The following is a 16,325-nucleotide window of genomic DNA, read 5'->3' on the forward strand; positions in this document are numbered from 1 at the left end:
CCACGAATAATATATTCTTTACTGTCAGAATTAGAGATAAATAAATACAATAATAATAATAATAAAAATAATAATAATATTAAAAAGTTGCACACATAATAAGATTGTTGAACACGTCACACGTCTATCTAGATTAGCACGAACCACAAGCAGCCTCGTCGGCTATGTGTCTGTTGGTCCCAAAATATAAGAGTCAAAATAACATTAAATTTTTAATAATAATTAACAAATACAAGTGAGTTTTCTTTATTGAAATTTGGCTAAAATATGTACAACACTTTCCAAATTTATTTACAAAGAATTAAATTTTGGCAGACATGATTTTAAGAAAAAATATTAATATTTGAATTTGATATTTTAAAAAAATGAAGAAGTAATATATATTTTCATTGGATAAGCAAAAGTGAAATTTATAGAGAGTGAGTGGTTGTCGAACAAAGCTATGATCCACTTTTAGTTTTTGTCAAAAGTGAAAAAACTATTTTTTTTTCAAAAGAAAATCATTAAAGTGAGTAAAATCTTTATCAACAAAACCTTCTCCACTTCCATAAAATTAATTCACTTAAATGTATTTTTATTTTTTAAAATGTGAAGTTAAGCCTCTTAAATTTTAAAATTATTTCAGTCTCTGAATCGAAAAAGATATACATTTTTAATCTTTAAACACTTGACAGATTACAAAATTAAAACAGTTATAGTCCCACACTTTAAATTCATGTATTTTTGAAAATTTAATATTTAAAACGAGTTTTAAAGTTGAGATACTAAAAATACAACGGTTTTACGACTTAACACGTATGTTACAAAACAATTTTGTTTATTTTATTCTAACATGAAACATTTTATTAGGATATTTGAATAGTTTATATAAAATTGAAGGAGAAATTTTTGATGCCATATTGTAAAATAATTCAGCCTGAATTCTAAAGGCGAAGATAATGCCACACACAGTATCCAAATAAAGACATCGCTATTAAATTAGCAAAAAAATAAATCAAACTACCATAATGAAGACAAAATGATAGTTAGTGTTCAACAACGACATGTTAAAAGAGGCAATAATTAAACGTACCAAAAGTGTTACAAGAACTTGTTTATATATTAGAAATAAAAATATTTAATCACAGTATGTCTTTATAAAAGTAAAAATTTATCTAATCGCTAACCTAGGAAAGTCTCCAAAATACATCTCACAACATTTCTCTAAGGTCATTACTAAAAAAAGAGAAAAAAAATACTTAAAACTTAATTAATAAGATATATCTAAAATAGTGTATGATTTATTATTTTTATATTTTAAAAGTTAATTTGAAATAAAGAGAAAAGAGGGGAAAGAACCCGGAATTGAAGACTCCATAATGTTTTTTATTACAAAATTATTTTTTAACATTTAATGAATTGTTTTTTATATGGTTATTTTTTTAGGAAAAAAAAGAAAATAATAGTTTAATAATAACTTTTGCATACAACCAGTCCATGACCCTTTTGTAATAATATAATAATAGTAATATTTGAAGTAATCAATAATATTCAACAAAATGCGTTTGAAAAAAAAAATCAATATTAATTGTCATTATACTACCATGATAGTAAAATGTACAAATAAACCGTTAATATATGTCGTAGCATAAAGTATAAAATTTCAAGATTCAGATCTATAAAAATATGGAAAGTTTTGCTGCTAACAATGAATAAATCATATAATCTAAAATTAAACAATCATATACCCATTATTAAGAAAATATTAAACACGTGCAAACAATGTTGTGTTTTTTGTTTTTGGTTTAGTGGATTCATTTTCGATTCCATCGCAGATGCATGACATAGAATCCCAGTTAGTTGAAAGCAATAAAAAATTGAATCTCTGTCGGTTGTTGCACACTAAGTATCATGACATAATAAAATCTAATTTTTATTATCTTACAATTATACATAATCGAAAAAAAAATGTTTAACCGAAAATTTTGAATTACCTGATAAAAAGAATACTCTTGATCTTTTACTGTTTTTTCATGTTTTATTTTTCATCAAACAAATTTTTATGATCTTAATTACGTTACTAAGCACGCTTTAAAAATGTTTATAACAGAAAAGAGACAATATTTTATGTAAAAAAGCTTAAATAACTTTTTAAAAGTATCAACGATTTTTCCGTCAACAACAAGTGTGGGTCCAGTCTGCACGGAACAAGAGTCGAATTTCAAAGGAAAGGAGTGTATAAAATGGTCCAAATGGCACCGCTCCATTCACCTCACAAATTTCGGTAACCTTCTCTTATTCGTTAACAAAAATAAAAGCTCTATTTATCGGAGAAGATGGCCTCAAATCCAATTGCAACGGAAAATATCGACGCCGCACCAAACGCTGACGCCAGTAACAAATCCTCCGTCTACCTCCGAGACATGGACGAGATGAAGCGAGTCTTCAGCCGCTTCGACGCCAACGGCGACGGCATGATCTCCGTCAACGAGCTCGACAACGTCCTCCGCGCCCTTGGATCCAGCATCCCGCCGCAGGAGCTCCAGCGCGTCATGGACGACCTCGACACCGACCACGACGGCTTCATTAACCTCTCCGAGTTTGCCGCGTTCTACCGCGCAGAAACCGCCGACGGCGGCGACACTGAGCTCCAGGACGCCTTCAACATGTACGACCAGGACCAGAACGGGCTCATCTCCGCCGCCGAGCTCTGCCAGGTTCTGAACCGCCTCGGAATGAGCTGCACCATCGATGAATGCCGCAACATGATCAAATCCGTCGATGCCGACGGCGACGGCAACGTGAACTTCGCGGAGTTCAAGTGCATGATGAGCAACAACCGCGAAAATACTTGCTGAAAAAAAAAATATTAGCAGCTTCTTGGTTTCTTTCCATAACCTCTGACTCGTAGATCTGCGCCTCTTATGCTCTCTCATTACTTTCCTCCTCGTTCCGTTATTGATTATGTGTTCAATCGCCCTGAGTAGGACTAGAATTAGAAAATTGAGTGAAAAATTATTCCTATGCTTGCGTGAATTCTAATTTCTCTTCGTGACCTTATTTGCTACGTTTTCAATGAATTTGTTGTCCGTCGTGATGAGCGGCGATAAACAATTGGATCCTTCCGAGAATGCCAACCTCCGTGTGTTTGCGGTTGTGGAATCACGTCGTGACGGTTGATTCTTTGCCGAATGATGTGAAGAGGAAATTGTGGCATACGGCACACGCTGTGAATTGATTATGACTTGTTTTAATATCGATAATGATTTAAATTAAATTTTGTTTACGGAAAAGGAAACGATGATAACAGGGCCATGGAAAGTGGTAGCAGCGAGTTGAATGGTAGTGGATGGAAAAGATGTGTCAGGGCATTTCATTTTCAGAACCGTGTTAGAAGGAATGTGCTTGATATGGGTCACGGACACTTTCTATTTTAAATATATATATATATATATATATATATATATATATATATATATTATAAAATCTTCTTTTTAAATATATTGAGAAAGTACTCTTTATTTCTCCACCTCTAATTAATTATAATTTCTTGATTAACTTTTAAGAAAGTCTCTTCTATACTGGAAATTTTCTTCACATTTGAATGTATGTATAATATATATATATATATATATATATATATATATATTTTTTTTTTTTTTTTTTCTATAGATTTTTTAATAATTTATTGATAATTCACTATAATTACTATTTGTAGTGAATAGTGGTAATTTGAAAATCAAACCGAACGTATTAAAAAAATTTAATTATAAAACGTTGAAGTTATATTATAATAAATGCTAATATTGATCTATAAGCACATTTTAATTAATTCTTCAAAGTCATTATTTCAGTTACTAATTAAAGTCTTTTTGACTAAATAATATGGAGTGATTTTAATAAATATTTTTTAAAGTTGGTTGAATTATTAAAGTGGAAAATAATTTGGAAACAACTAGAAGTGCATAATATAAACGTCTCTTAAATAACTAATTGATAACAATCACTTATTATGCGTTTAGAGTTAGGTTGAAAAATATTGAACCCAGACTTCTGAAATTACTAATTCTGGATTCTCACTCTCATTTAATAATAACTACAATCACGTCTCTTAAAAACTTCTTAAATCACTAAGGATGAATTTGATAAAGTTTAAATATAGTTCCTCTTTCATATTTGGATATACGTTGATTAAAAAATAGGACGCAGACCGTGTTTCTTGCACCTTACGTTAATAAAATGCAAATATAAGCTTTTCATGTGTTAAATCAGAGTTATTAGAGAAGGATTAGGTTAAGAGTCGTTGAAGAAGGGTTAGATAAGTGTACCTTGTGTAGATGGAGTTATCTTTTTAGGCCCAACATGCAGAGAGTAATTGCCTCGAGTGTACTTATTTTTCAAGGGCCAAACAGATTGATGAGGCCCAACCTATGTGCAGCAATCTTTTTGGGCCGACATGTAGGTTTTGCTTCCTGCACCCTATCTTTTTCTTCTTACCCCTCTTATTTTTTAAATTGACAATTGTATCCTTAAATTCGGTTAAGGTTGAGCAATGTTCCGGAAACTTAAATCCCTAAAAGGAGTTACCGAACTTGGTTTCTAATGTATTTCAATAGTAAATCTCAGTGCATGTCAACATGCACAATTAAAAAGCCACTATCAGCCTTCAAAATAACGTGTGATGCTGCAGCTTCTGAAATTTCAATATCTCTTATTTTCTTAGTCTCTACTAAAATCCATTTTCATAAGAAAGACATGTTTGTACTATAAAAATAAATTCACACAGTTTAAGGATAAGATAAGTGACAAACACTTTATTCTCTGCTTTATTATCGTAATATCCATTCTCACAATTTTATATACCTACTTATAACGTACCAAGTGTTTACACTAAGAAAACTTTCAATTAACTAACGAATAATTTATATTTAAAGTGAATGAATGATGTAAAAGATATAAGTTCAATTCAAACGATCAACAAAACTATAACTATAACCATATGTACTATCCGATAATGAACAAAATATTTTTCAGAACTTCTCACTCTAACCATCTGTACTATTCGCTAACGTTATAATTCAGTTTGGAACATTTTAAAAAAAGTCACCCAACCCAAGCACATAACTCAGTTTTGCAACTTTTTTGACATAGAAATGATTTTTAACTGCATTTAGGTGAGTTTGAGGATTTTGTGTTCACAATTAACTATGTCCTTCATTTAATAACTGCAAAAACTGAACAAAATATCAATCATGACTACCCATCTATTTAATCCATATTCCCCACTTATGTGATGAGTCATCGAGGAACCATTTCCAAAAATTACAACCAACAACATAATTTAATATTCTATGTTTTGGTCATTCAAATAATTTTTTAGTAAATTAGGGTGACTATAAAGATCTTTTTCTGACACCTAAGTTTTCATTTCGATCAAATACTACGGAAAAGTTCAAAATATTCTTCACCATTCTCCACTTTTGTTATATATATTATTTCTTATGTTTATTTATTAAAAAAACTCGCAAGATCTTTAATTTTTAAATAGACATTTTTTATATTTTTGACAAATAATGATCACATTTTTATTTTGTATTTTAATGAAGTAAGATTCCTTTCCCTACTTTAACTTAACATATAATTAAAAGTTGTGAAAATTAAAATGCAAAGTTTTAAAATATTAAAAATATTTTTTTTATAGAGAAGTTGAATAGTTAAATTATTGTATATTAGAAATATAATAAAATTATAGCATCACTAAATTATCATTTTTTCTATATTTTGAAAAAAAATACTAGTAAATGTGGTGTGATTCTGAATGAGTTTATTTCTAACATAAGACTAATTTCTCTTCTATGACTCAATAAATTAGAATAAAAAAAGATCTCAGTATATGAATTATTTTGACAATATATAAATGTTAATTAAGAAGACCCAAGAGAAAAGGATAATCATTTTTCTTTAATATATGTATATATAGTTAACTCTTGATCATTTTTGATAGATGCAAGTATTTCAACATACTTTCATATTACTTCACTAAGTATAATATCGACAAAAACTCTATTTCAACTTCATTAACTTATATATACTACCTTCAACTTAAATCTTATGAACCTAAATCTTCATCATCACCATCTTCCCCAATCTTGCTCATTAGCACCTGTTTCCTTTAACATATTGGCATTTAATATGTAACTTTATAATCTTAATTTTTTCTTGGATAATTGCTTTTTCTCATGATTTTGCTTTAGTGGTTTCTTTTTTATCACTTCTTGCTCTTAACTACCTATTTGTAAACTTCTTCTTGCAACTTCAAATATTTAAAATTTACGATTTTTTTTTATTTTGAATCTAGAATGTGTAATTGAAAGATATTCCAAAAGGTATAATTGTAAAAATTGTATTTTTATTACAAGTATGCGATCTTGATACTTTGTATTCTTTTATTCTGTTTAATAATTTTACTAAATTTTTATGTTACAAATAATATGGATTTTAGAATGTTAATATAGTTTATCAAAATTTATAATAATGTTTAACATGACTTTATTTGAAAATATGTGATGTAATTTCTCATAAAATAAGTAAATCTTGTAATAACTATCGAAAAACAAATTCAGGTAATACTGTTTATATTTATATTTAAAAAATTATTTTATAATTTTCATAAAATTAGCTAGATAACAATTAATCATATATAAAATGTTAATCTCACAATAATTAATAATTATGTTTTATTGAAATCGTTGTAATTAGTAACACTATGTACTTTATGGTTATAATTTATATCCATTTTTACTGTAGTTTTTTTTTTATATAGATTATTATTATTATGTAAATTATCTTTTTTTTATGACAATAATTTTTTTTATTGAATTTAAAATTCTCTATATTTTATATCATTATTTATTTTCAATCTGCACACAGTGATGTATACCAATTATTTGGAGCTGCATGGATTTTGTTTTTTAAATTTAATATTCTGACTAAAAAAATAAAAAAATAAAATTACTGTTGAGTATTTTTTTTATATTTAATATCTTGATTAAGAAATAAATAATATAATTACTTTTAAGTTTGAAGAAAATATTTATTATATATATATATATATATATTATGATTATTTATATTTTGTAAACATTTATAGATAATATTTTAATTTTTGAATTCAGACCGCTGCTGTCAATAAACTTTATAACGGTTAGTTTCAAAAGAAATCAATATAGCCGTTGCTGTCATCCCTACTATATATATTCAATCTCACTTTCAAATAGTTTTCCATTAAAATCTCTCTCTCTTTCTGTTCATTTTCATGCACCGGAACCGGGCTCCGAATGGCATATTGCAGTTGGTTTGAACAACTTTGAAGTGCAACCGTGGGATACAACTTCAAATTGACAGGTATATCTTGGGTTTATAAGAGGTTTATAATAAACTGTTTATTTATTATACTTTACTAATAGTGTTGTTCACTTTTTGTAGTCGATAACTTTGAGAGGTGGACAGACAAAGAGTTGGATCTTTGGCATGGAATAACCACATACTCACAACTATTGGTTTGTTTGTTGGTGCATTGAGGTGTGCCCAGAGCAGAGGAATTGTAATGTGAGTTTGTAGCATATGTATATTTCTTTTTCCTTCCCACTCTTCTTCCTCGGGTCATGAGCTAAGTGAGAGACTTTCACATCCACACACACTTTATAAAAGCTGCTTCTCCCAACGTATATATAGGGCCCACATTTTAACCTAAGTACCTTTTTCAATCCTATCAAATAAACACTGTCATTTACTAATCTCACTTAGGGTTAGGGTTAGAGTTAATGTTAATGTTAAGGTTAAGATCAGAGTGAGGGTAAGGATAAGGGTTATTAGGCCTAGGGTTAAGGTTAGTGTTGGGGTTATGGGTTAATTAGGGTTAGTGCTTGGGAGGGCTATGGTTAGGATTTAGAGGTTAGGGTATTAGTTATGGCTAGTTAGGCTAGTTAGGGTTAGTGCTTGAGGGTTAGTAGGTATTAGGGTTATATGGTTAGGGTTGGTCTGAGGCTATAGGGGTTTAGGGCTGGGCCTCTGGGTCTCAGAGGGGCGAGGGATTTGGCTCTCCTGGGGGCTCTGGCTCTCTCGGGGGGTCGAGAGAGGGCGGGACTCTCCTCCCGGAAGAGCTGTCTCGGGACTCTCCTCCCAGGACGGGAGAGGACTCCTCCCGAGATGGAATCCGAGGGAGGGTTCTGACTCTCCCGAAGGGAGATCTTCCGGGATGGAGAGCTCTGGAGGAGGGGAGAGGTTTAGGGTTTAGGGGAGAGGAGGGGGCTCTTCCGGGAGAGAGCTCCTTCCGAGCCGGCCTAGTGGAACGCGGGGAGTTCAGGGAAGCTCTTCAGGACCCATCGTTCGGGACTCATTCTCTCCGAAGGCACTAACGAATAATGAATGTAAAAGTTCAAGAAAAAGATAAACTAAAAATTATCAAATTAAAAAATACGACGAAAAATAATAGAACTTAAGACAAAGAGTAACATTTTAAAAGAATATGAATATTTCTTAATAATAAATACTATTTGCAATCAATCAAATAAGTTAAACAATAAAGAATAATTTAATAGAACAATAAAACTAATTGATGGATAACTCAATTAAAAATAATCTTAAAAAGAATATAACGCACGATGAATTCAACTGACATTATCAAAATCAATTTGCAAAACCAATAATAAACTATTGATTTTCCTCGAACTCGAATTTACGTGAATTCAATATGATTTCTAATTCTTGGAACCTTGAATCAAACAACCACATAAACAGCGCAATGGATCAATCCACTTGCACCTATTTGAGACATTTGCTAGGATTTCAAAGTGCTTCATTTCATGATTCGTCCTATTTCTGCTTATCATTTCAATTGGGAAACGACCTTCCAAAATTTACCCATGAATAATTATAATACATTTGCGTACACAACATGTTTGATCAATTGCACAGCTTCAATTGATCCTTATTTTTACATTTTACTTCTTATGCGTGTGATTGTCTCAGATTTTAACAAGGATCATCATATACAAAATATATCACAAGAACTACAATTTTCTTTAACTATATATATTACAGCAAACAAGATACTTTATCGAGATGACAACAGTGTTTTACGATGGAACTGATTGACTCCTCCTCGTTTCTTCGTTTTTACCCCATAGAACCCCGCACAATCCGCATACAATCAACATTGATCCAATGATGCTGAAAACAAAAAACCTATCATCCATTTACCCTGCTCAAATTTAAAAGCATTATGCAGTCTGGTCATAACAATGAATACATTTTGAGTTTCATTTTTAACCTATAAACACGTAAAGAAGTATGTAGTGTTTTATACATACAAATCCTAACATTCCACCTAAACACACTACAGAGGGTAAAATTACTGCACTGTTTTTCTTTCTAAGTATAGGTTAAACATATTTTATTAAAAGAAGTGTGTGTACCTTCCTAGGTATAGCTTCTCGTCCAAAATAGTGGATCCAGCAAAGGCCACAATCACAAGCATGAGAGGGCTAAAAATGGAAACAAACAAAGGACCTTTTCTGCGTAGACACCACGAATAGGCAACATACATCACTCCAGAAGTCACTGTACCCTGCGTCAAACAACACTCGCAGACACAACTAAGAAAGTTAGCTATATCTCTAGTTACCATGTGAGTCCAAATAGAAATAAAAGTAAAATAGATTATAGAAGAAATGAAAGTAGCATACACACCGAATAAGCCACGGTGAATAGTCTTACATTCCAACCCAATCTCCACTCACTCAAATCCCTTTCAACGCAAAATGCAAACGAAAGTGATAACAGTGCTCCCATTAGGGTCACCAATGCTGTGCTTGAATAAGGATAAGGGTACCTTTCAGTAAGTTTTGTCTGCACATATTATTAAACTCTAAATTACTCAAAGAAAACCAAATTCATACACTCATAAACAATTTTTCAAACGAGCTTGCAAATCAAAATTGAAATTCACCTGATTGATTAGCCAGAGTGCATTAGAGACTTGGGTTCCGAGTGAGGCAAGAGCACCTAATATGTTCTTAGAGCCAGAAATAGTGTCTCTCTGCAGAACGTTGTGGTCGTTTCGGTGGACATGGAACCACGTCGTTAGCTTAATTTCTGGGCCTTTAATGAAAGTCATAATCGTTGCTCCACTAATTCCGATTATCGTTCCAATTATCTTCATCTTTCCCCCTCTTGTTATTAAATTTAATTTTTCCAATCTGTCCAACCACAAAACAAACATTTTCATTAAACATTAACTATATCTAACATTTTTTTAATAATAAATCAGACCAACTATTTATAAGCTTAAACTAAAATTGTTAATGAATCATTTTATTAGGTGTAACATTTCTTACCGAAAGCAGAGTAAGACGATAAAGGTAATGCCCGGACCGAGGTTGGACATGGCGGTTGTAAACGTCGCAGATGTTAAAGTAATTGATTCAACGCTTAAGTTTTGAGCAACTGTTCCGCTGCATATAACAAGTAATAAAGCACCAAGTAAAAATACATATAACAAGATTAAGAAAACTAAAATATAAGAAGAAAAAATTAAATGATAGATAACTGATGATTATACATATGAATAAACATCATTACCTACCCAATCAAACCACCCAGAAATGCATGAAAGAGTATCATCCAAGTCATATTTGATCTCTTATTCCTGCAAATTATTGTTAACAAACAACGTATTTATTTGATTATCATAACTTACTAAAATTTGAACAAGAGCATGAGAAGAAGAATAAAGAGGAAAAACCTTTCAATGATGAGAGCAAGCGGAGAAATGAAAACGGTTGCGAAAACATATCGGTAAGCAACAATGATACTACAATTCATACCATCCTTTAGAGCAAGTTCGTAGAGAATATTCACCCATGCATTTGCTATCTGCATCATCACCATTACCAGAATTGGCTGCGCTATTTTCCACGTCTCCATCACAGGATCACCACCTATGACATGCAAAAGAGAAGTTTGAGTGTATTTTGCGGATTTTCAGAAAATAAAAAGAGTGCAGCATAGTATATTTATGATTTAACGTATTCGACAATATTGTCAACATGTATGGATGATATATAACACCATTGACAACACAATATTTTCAGAGATTTTCATTATTTCACACAAAAAAAGAAATCAAAATCAAATGGATGTAGAAACCTCACCTGGTATATTAAGTTGAACTATTTGACTTACTGAGGATTGAGAAGGAGTTTGGTTCAGGTGCTGTTTATGCCCTTTTCAAATTCAGAGCCCTAGTGAAACATTTAAATGTTTAAATAAGATTCTATTGAATGCATGGAGCTTCACGTAATGGTTGATAAAGTGAAATGGTAGTTTCACATACACTTTCAGAATGAGTAGTAGTAGTGATAGGTTGACCACAAAAGAACAGATAACATCATTCCACACTCTAAAATAATAATATTTTAATTATATATATATTTTAGTTTAAAATTATAATACACATTATTATATTATTAAAAATAGTGTCAAAATATGGGTATTTTTAGTATGTGTCAAAATAACTTTTCTCCCTCATAATGTGTATGCATTACACACGAGACTTATAAGTTCATAGTTTCCTTTATCTGAAACTTTAAGTATATATTGATGGATGGGTAGATTAACGTCTTATTTTTCACTTGAATTTCATTGCAAAATAGAGGACAGCTAATTAAACGTTCTGAAACATTTTGGTCAATCAAAAAGTTGTTTTTTCTAACATTAACCAAACTTTCAGAGTTTCGTATTAATGGAAGTTCTTTGTAAGTTTTTTTTTTTTTTCTTTAATGTATATCTCACATATGAAAGCAAAATGCAATCTCAATTGATTTTCCATCTTAGATATAGTGAAAGCCCGTAACCCTTGGAGGCATAGAACATTTTCTATGTCATCGTTTTTTTTTTTTTTTTTTTTTAAATTTTTAGATACTTAATCCGATAAAAGAATAATTAGATATCTAATATTCCAGTTAAACTAATAGTCCTTTTACCATATGTATTAAAAAAGTTAAAATTTAACCGAAGTTATTTAACAAAGATACATATAATCCCAACAAAGATTTTTTTTTAACTTGGTTATGTTTCAAATATATGTTTTAAAACCTCAGAAAAACTCTCCAAATTTCTATAAATTTATTTGAAACTGATTAAGTAGTTTCTGAATCTTCTTTAGAAACAAATAATTAAAAAACAAATAATTTTAATAGTTTTTTTTTTCACTTTCCCTCTAATTCTTTTATTCCTTTCCTTTCTCTTTTCTCTCCAAACCCTAACACAACATCACTTCCAACCATGATCGAAGACAAATTATGGGTAGGAGAATTATTTTTGTTCTTTTGTTGAATACTAGGAAAACAATGTTGTACATTGCCATCCATGTTCTGATTGGGTGATATTAAAGTTAAAATTATACTCCATAGATGTTAAAATATAATGATTGATATTTCTCTTGGAGGTAGATTCCTATGTTTATGAGTATGTATTGAAGAGGCTATTTGATTGAAGAGTTTCTACAATCATTAAGCTTGTGTCATACTTACAAGAATAATAAGGCACCCTTATCAACCATGAGCTCTGATTCAGGCAATTAATACTAATTCCTTTACAAACGTGCTAATTTATTTATGTTTGGAGTGAAGAATTTTCATTAACATTTGGTTCAAATCTATTAATTACTAGGTCATCTAATTAATTAACTTGCTTTAAAGTAGAAATACAAATTTATTGAGGTGCAAATTTAAATTATGGAGGTGTAAATTTAAATTATGGAGGTGCAAGAAGAAATTACCTTTCCCTTCCTCCTGAAGGAGCCCTCAAAATAATTTACTTATTATAGCAGTTTTTTTTTTTACCTCCAAGATTTGTTCATCTTCAAAAGCTTTTCAAATTTAAAAGATGTCATTAGGCTATTTGACTGAGTAACGCATATCTCATCCAAAGTTGTTTTTGGATGTCGATAAAGGATGTTTTCGAATGTCGATATCCTATTATTTTTAGATGTAAAAAACATATATTTATATATTACTGGATATCAACTTTTGATATATATATATATATATATATATATATATATATATATATATATATATATATATATATATATATATATATATATATATATATTTGTTTTTATTTTTTAAAGTGTAATTATTTTTTAATAATTATATATATTAATATTTTATTTTATATTTAAAGTATATATTAAGAAATATTAAAAATTGTAAAATATATAAATTAAAATAATTTAAAAATAAAAAATAAATAAAACAAAAAATAATAAACTAAAGAAAAAATAATTAAAATTAGAAAAAAAAATGAAACTTTAAATAAAAATAAAAAAGGTTAAAACAGAGTGATGAGGAAAACATTCATTTAAAAATTATTATTATATTTTTAGATGGTAGTTTAATTAGAAGGACGTAAGAAAAACAAGTTTAAAATAATTATTTTGATAAGTGATTTTAAACATAAAAAAATAACTTTTCTTGAAAATATAATAAGACTCACGTAAGTTTATTTAATAAGATATTCAAAGTAACTTATCAAAATAAGTTATTTTAAATTATTATTATTATTTTAAATTTAAACAAAACATCTAAGTGTTAAAAAATATTCTTTTCTTTAAAAATCTTAAAAAAATTTACCCTAAATTATCAAAATGAGCTGGTGTGAAAGTGATTTTTAAAAGCATGGAAATGAACACATATTTTTTATAATTGCATATTTTTTTGATTTTATAAGACTAACCTATTTTTTAAAATATATATATTTTTTGACTTAACAACTGTGATCAAATTAAGGTACCAAATAATAATTAGATAAAATGAGATAATTATATAAAATATTATATAACTATACATAAATAAAGTTTATACAAAAGTGCATGTTCACTTATGTATGTACGTGTGTGCTAATATTAATAATTTTGAAATTTTTGATGTTTTACGATATATGAAAAATTTAAATTAATCACCTATTAATATTACAACATTTTTTTTCTTGAAAATGATAGCTTTATGTGCAAGTTGATTGCACTCGCTATACTTAGCCTCAGTCCTTCTCCAACATTTGAATGGAGGATGTCCCATCTTCTGTCAATGCTCGCAAGGATACTTCCCCTTTTCATTTCCTGTTTTATTTTTACTATTTGTTGCACCGTCTCTTTTTAGTTGTTGAATATTTTTGTTTTTGTCACAATTTTCAACTTTAGCACTTAAAGTCTTATTACTTAATTATACATTTTTTTTTGTATGATATTGTTCAATAATATATCAACTTATCTTATTATTGATGTGATGTATCTCGTTTCTTAAATGTTCAATATTTAGACATAAATTATAATTATACGACTTTAAAATTAAAGTATCAAATAATAATTGGATAAAGCAAGAGAATTATATAAAATATGTTAAAATAGCTTTTTGGTCTAAATTCTCGTAAAGTTTTGTCAAATTAGTCATAATTTGTTTTTGTGTTTAAATAGGTCCCAATAGGTCCCAATTTCGTAAGTTTTATTCAATTTGGTCATTTTTTGCTAATATTCTTAAAATCATTAACTGTAATGAATAGTGACTTCCACGTCTCACTTTGTGGGTTTTCTTTATTTTTTTTAAAATTTTTTAACGAAAATTGTGACCTATTTGAACTTAAAAACAAAGTTAGAATTGATTTGAAAAAATTTGACAAAATTTGAGACAAAAAAATATTTTAATCTCTAAAATAATACATAACAATACAGAAATAAAATTTAGACATAAGTAAGCGTGCACTTATGTGTTCATGTTCGTGCATATAGACATAAGTTATACCTTGAAAATTGAAAAATTATCCTCCTGATTATTATTTTGAAGGCTATTCCATTTTATTTGTCAGATATGGTACCAACACACCTTCAAGGTGGCCTGAACATGTTGTTTCAAGTTGCAACCACTCATGGGATTTTGACTGCTAACATTATCAATAATGGAACATAAAACGTCAAGCCTTCGGGTTGGAGGTTGTCCCTAGGCTTGGTTGCAGTTCCATCTCTTTTGATGACCGTGGGAGGGATATTTCTTTCTAGTACTCCAAATAGCTGAATCAAAGGAGGATTGATAGAAAGGAGAAGAAAGCTGCTAGAAAAAAAAAGAAAAAAAAAGCAACCAATGAGGTTGGTATTAAGTACCAAGATATGATTTATGGAAGCGAATAAGCAAACTCATTAAAGCATTCATTTTGTAACATCCTTGAACATGGTTTATGCAATAACCTTCTGTTCACTTTCGTAATTGCACAAACCTTCCTCGCTCTTCTTTTCTCATTCAAGTTTGGGATATTCTTCTTCTTTACTGGTTGGATTATCTGTTCCTATCTGAAACTAAGGAGATTAGCATTGAAGAGATGTCTTTTATGTGGAGGAAACACTAGTTCTGGAAAAGGATATTTCTCAACTGATTTTAGTATCTAAAGTACTTGACACATAAACGTTGAGTAGATTCATCAGAAATGTTTATCAATAATTACAAGGTCATATAGCAAAATAAAAAAATTATGATTTTACAAAGTGTTCTCATGTATGTCAACAATGAAAATAATCAATAAATAATTTTAAGTAAGTATTATTACTTAAATGTACATTTCTTTCATTTGTGTGTACCGATTTATTTTCTTCATTTATGATCCTTATTTTTTAAATGTCAAATATTTAAAAATAAATTATATTTGTATAAATTTCAAATTTAAATATCAAATAATAATTATATAAAAGTGAAAGAGTTATATAAAATATATAACTACACATAAATGAAATTTATAGATACGTATGTGTGCACTTGTATTATATGTGTGTGCACTTATTTGTGTGTATGCGCATGTGGATGCTTATATTATTAGTTTTGAAAATTTTGATATTTTACGACAATTCGTTTTCTTTAAGTGGGACTAAAACCTTAGTTTGAACAACTTAGAAACGAAAATTCCAAAATGGTGGTATATAAAAGGTTAAGATAAAAGATTTAAGTAATGTTGATAATTTGTAATCAACATTTATAAAGTCAACTACATAATTAAGGTTGGTCTATTGACTCAGTAACGAAATTTGTCCAGTTTACTTTCTGAACATCCAGCAACAGTGTTTAAATGGTCTCAATTCAGTATTAGTACATATTAAATGTTAAAACTTTTTATCTTTAATTAGCTTCGTAAATTGTTGGCTATTTTCAAGTATATAAAAGTTGAATTCATGTAAAAGTTCAATATCTATATCCTGTATTCGAGTATTAATTTTCTTTCTGTTAACACTAATTTCTTGTGGT

The 16,325-nt window shown here is 29.3% G+C and overlaps 2 protein-coding genes and 1 long non-coding RNA gene across 3 annotated transcripts; 2 read left to right on the forward strand and 1 right to left on the reverse strand.

Moving 5' to 3' along the window:
* The first annotated feature begins 2,229 nt into the window (after window positions 1–2,229).
* On the forward strand, window positions 2,230–3,239 carry LOC114176401 (calcium-binding allergen Ole e 8-like). The gene has a single exon (XM_028061444.1). It carries the CDS (start codon window positions 2,316–2,318, stop codon window positions 2,835–2,837), a length of 522 nt encoding a protein of 173 aa, XP_027917245.1. The 5' UTR covers window positions 2,230–2,315; the 3' UTR covers window positions 2,838–3,239.
* A 4,039-nt stretch (window positions 3,240–7,278) lies between these two features.
* LOC114177583 lies at window positions 7,279–7,732 on the forward strand. Its single transcript, XR_003603147.1, has 2 exons — window positions 7,279–7,383; window positions 7,465–7,732. It is a non-coding gene; the product is annotated as an uncharacterized LOC114177583 (long non-coding RNA).
* Window positions 7,733–8,056: 324 nt separating this feature from the next.
* LOC114178104 (WAT1-related protein At1g68170-like) lies at window positions 8,057–10,965 on the reverse strand. Its single transcript, XM_028063817.1, has 7 exons — window positions 10,784–10,965; window positions 10,625–10,687; window positions 10,377–10,493; window positions 9,989–10,238; window positions 9,730–9,888; window positions 9,456–9,607; window positions 8,057–8,321 (listed from the first exon to the last, which is right to left on the reverse strand). The coding sequence occupies exons 1-7, from the start codon at window positions 10,963–10,965 to the stop codon at window positions 8,057–8,059; spliced, it is 1,188 nt and encodes a 395-aa protein (XP_027919618.1).
* Between the last annotated feature and the right edge of the window lie 5,360 nt (window positions 10,966–16,325).

Source organism: Vigna unguiculata, chromosome 3 (genome assembly GCF_004118075.2).
Source record: "Vigna unguiculata cultivar IT97K-499-35 chromosome 3, ASM411807v1, whole genome shotgun sequence".
NCBI lineage: Eukaryota > Viridiplantae > Streptophyta > Magnoliopsida > Fabales > Fabaceae > Vigna > Vigna unguiculata.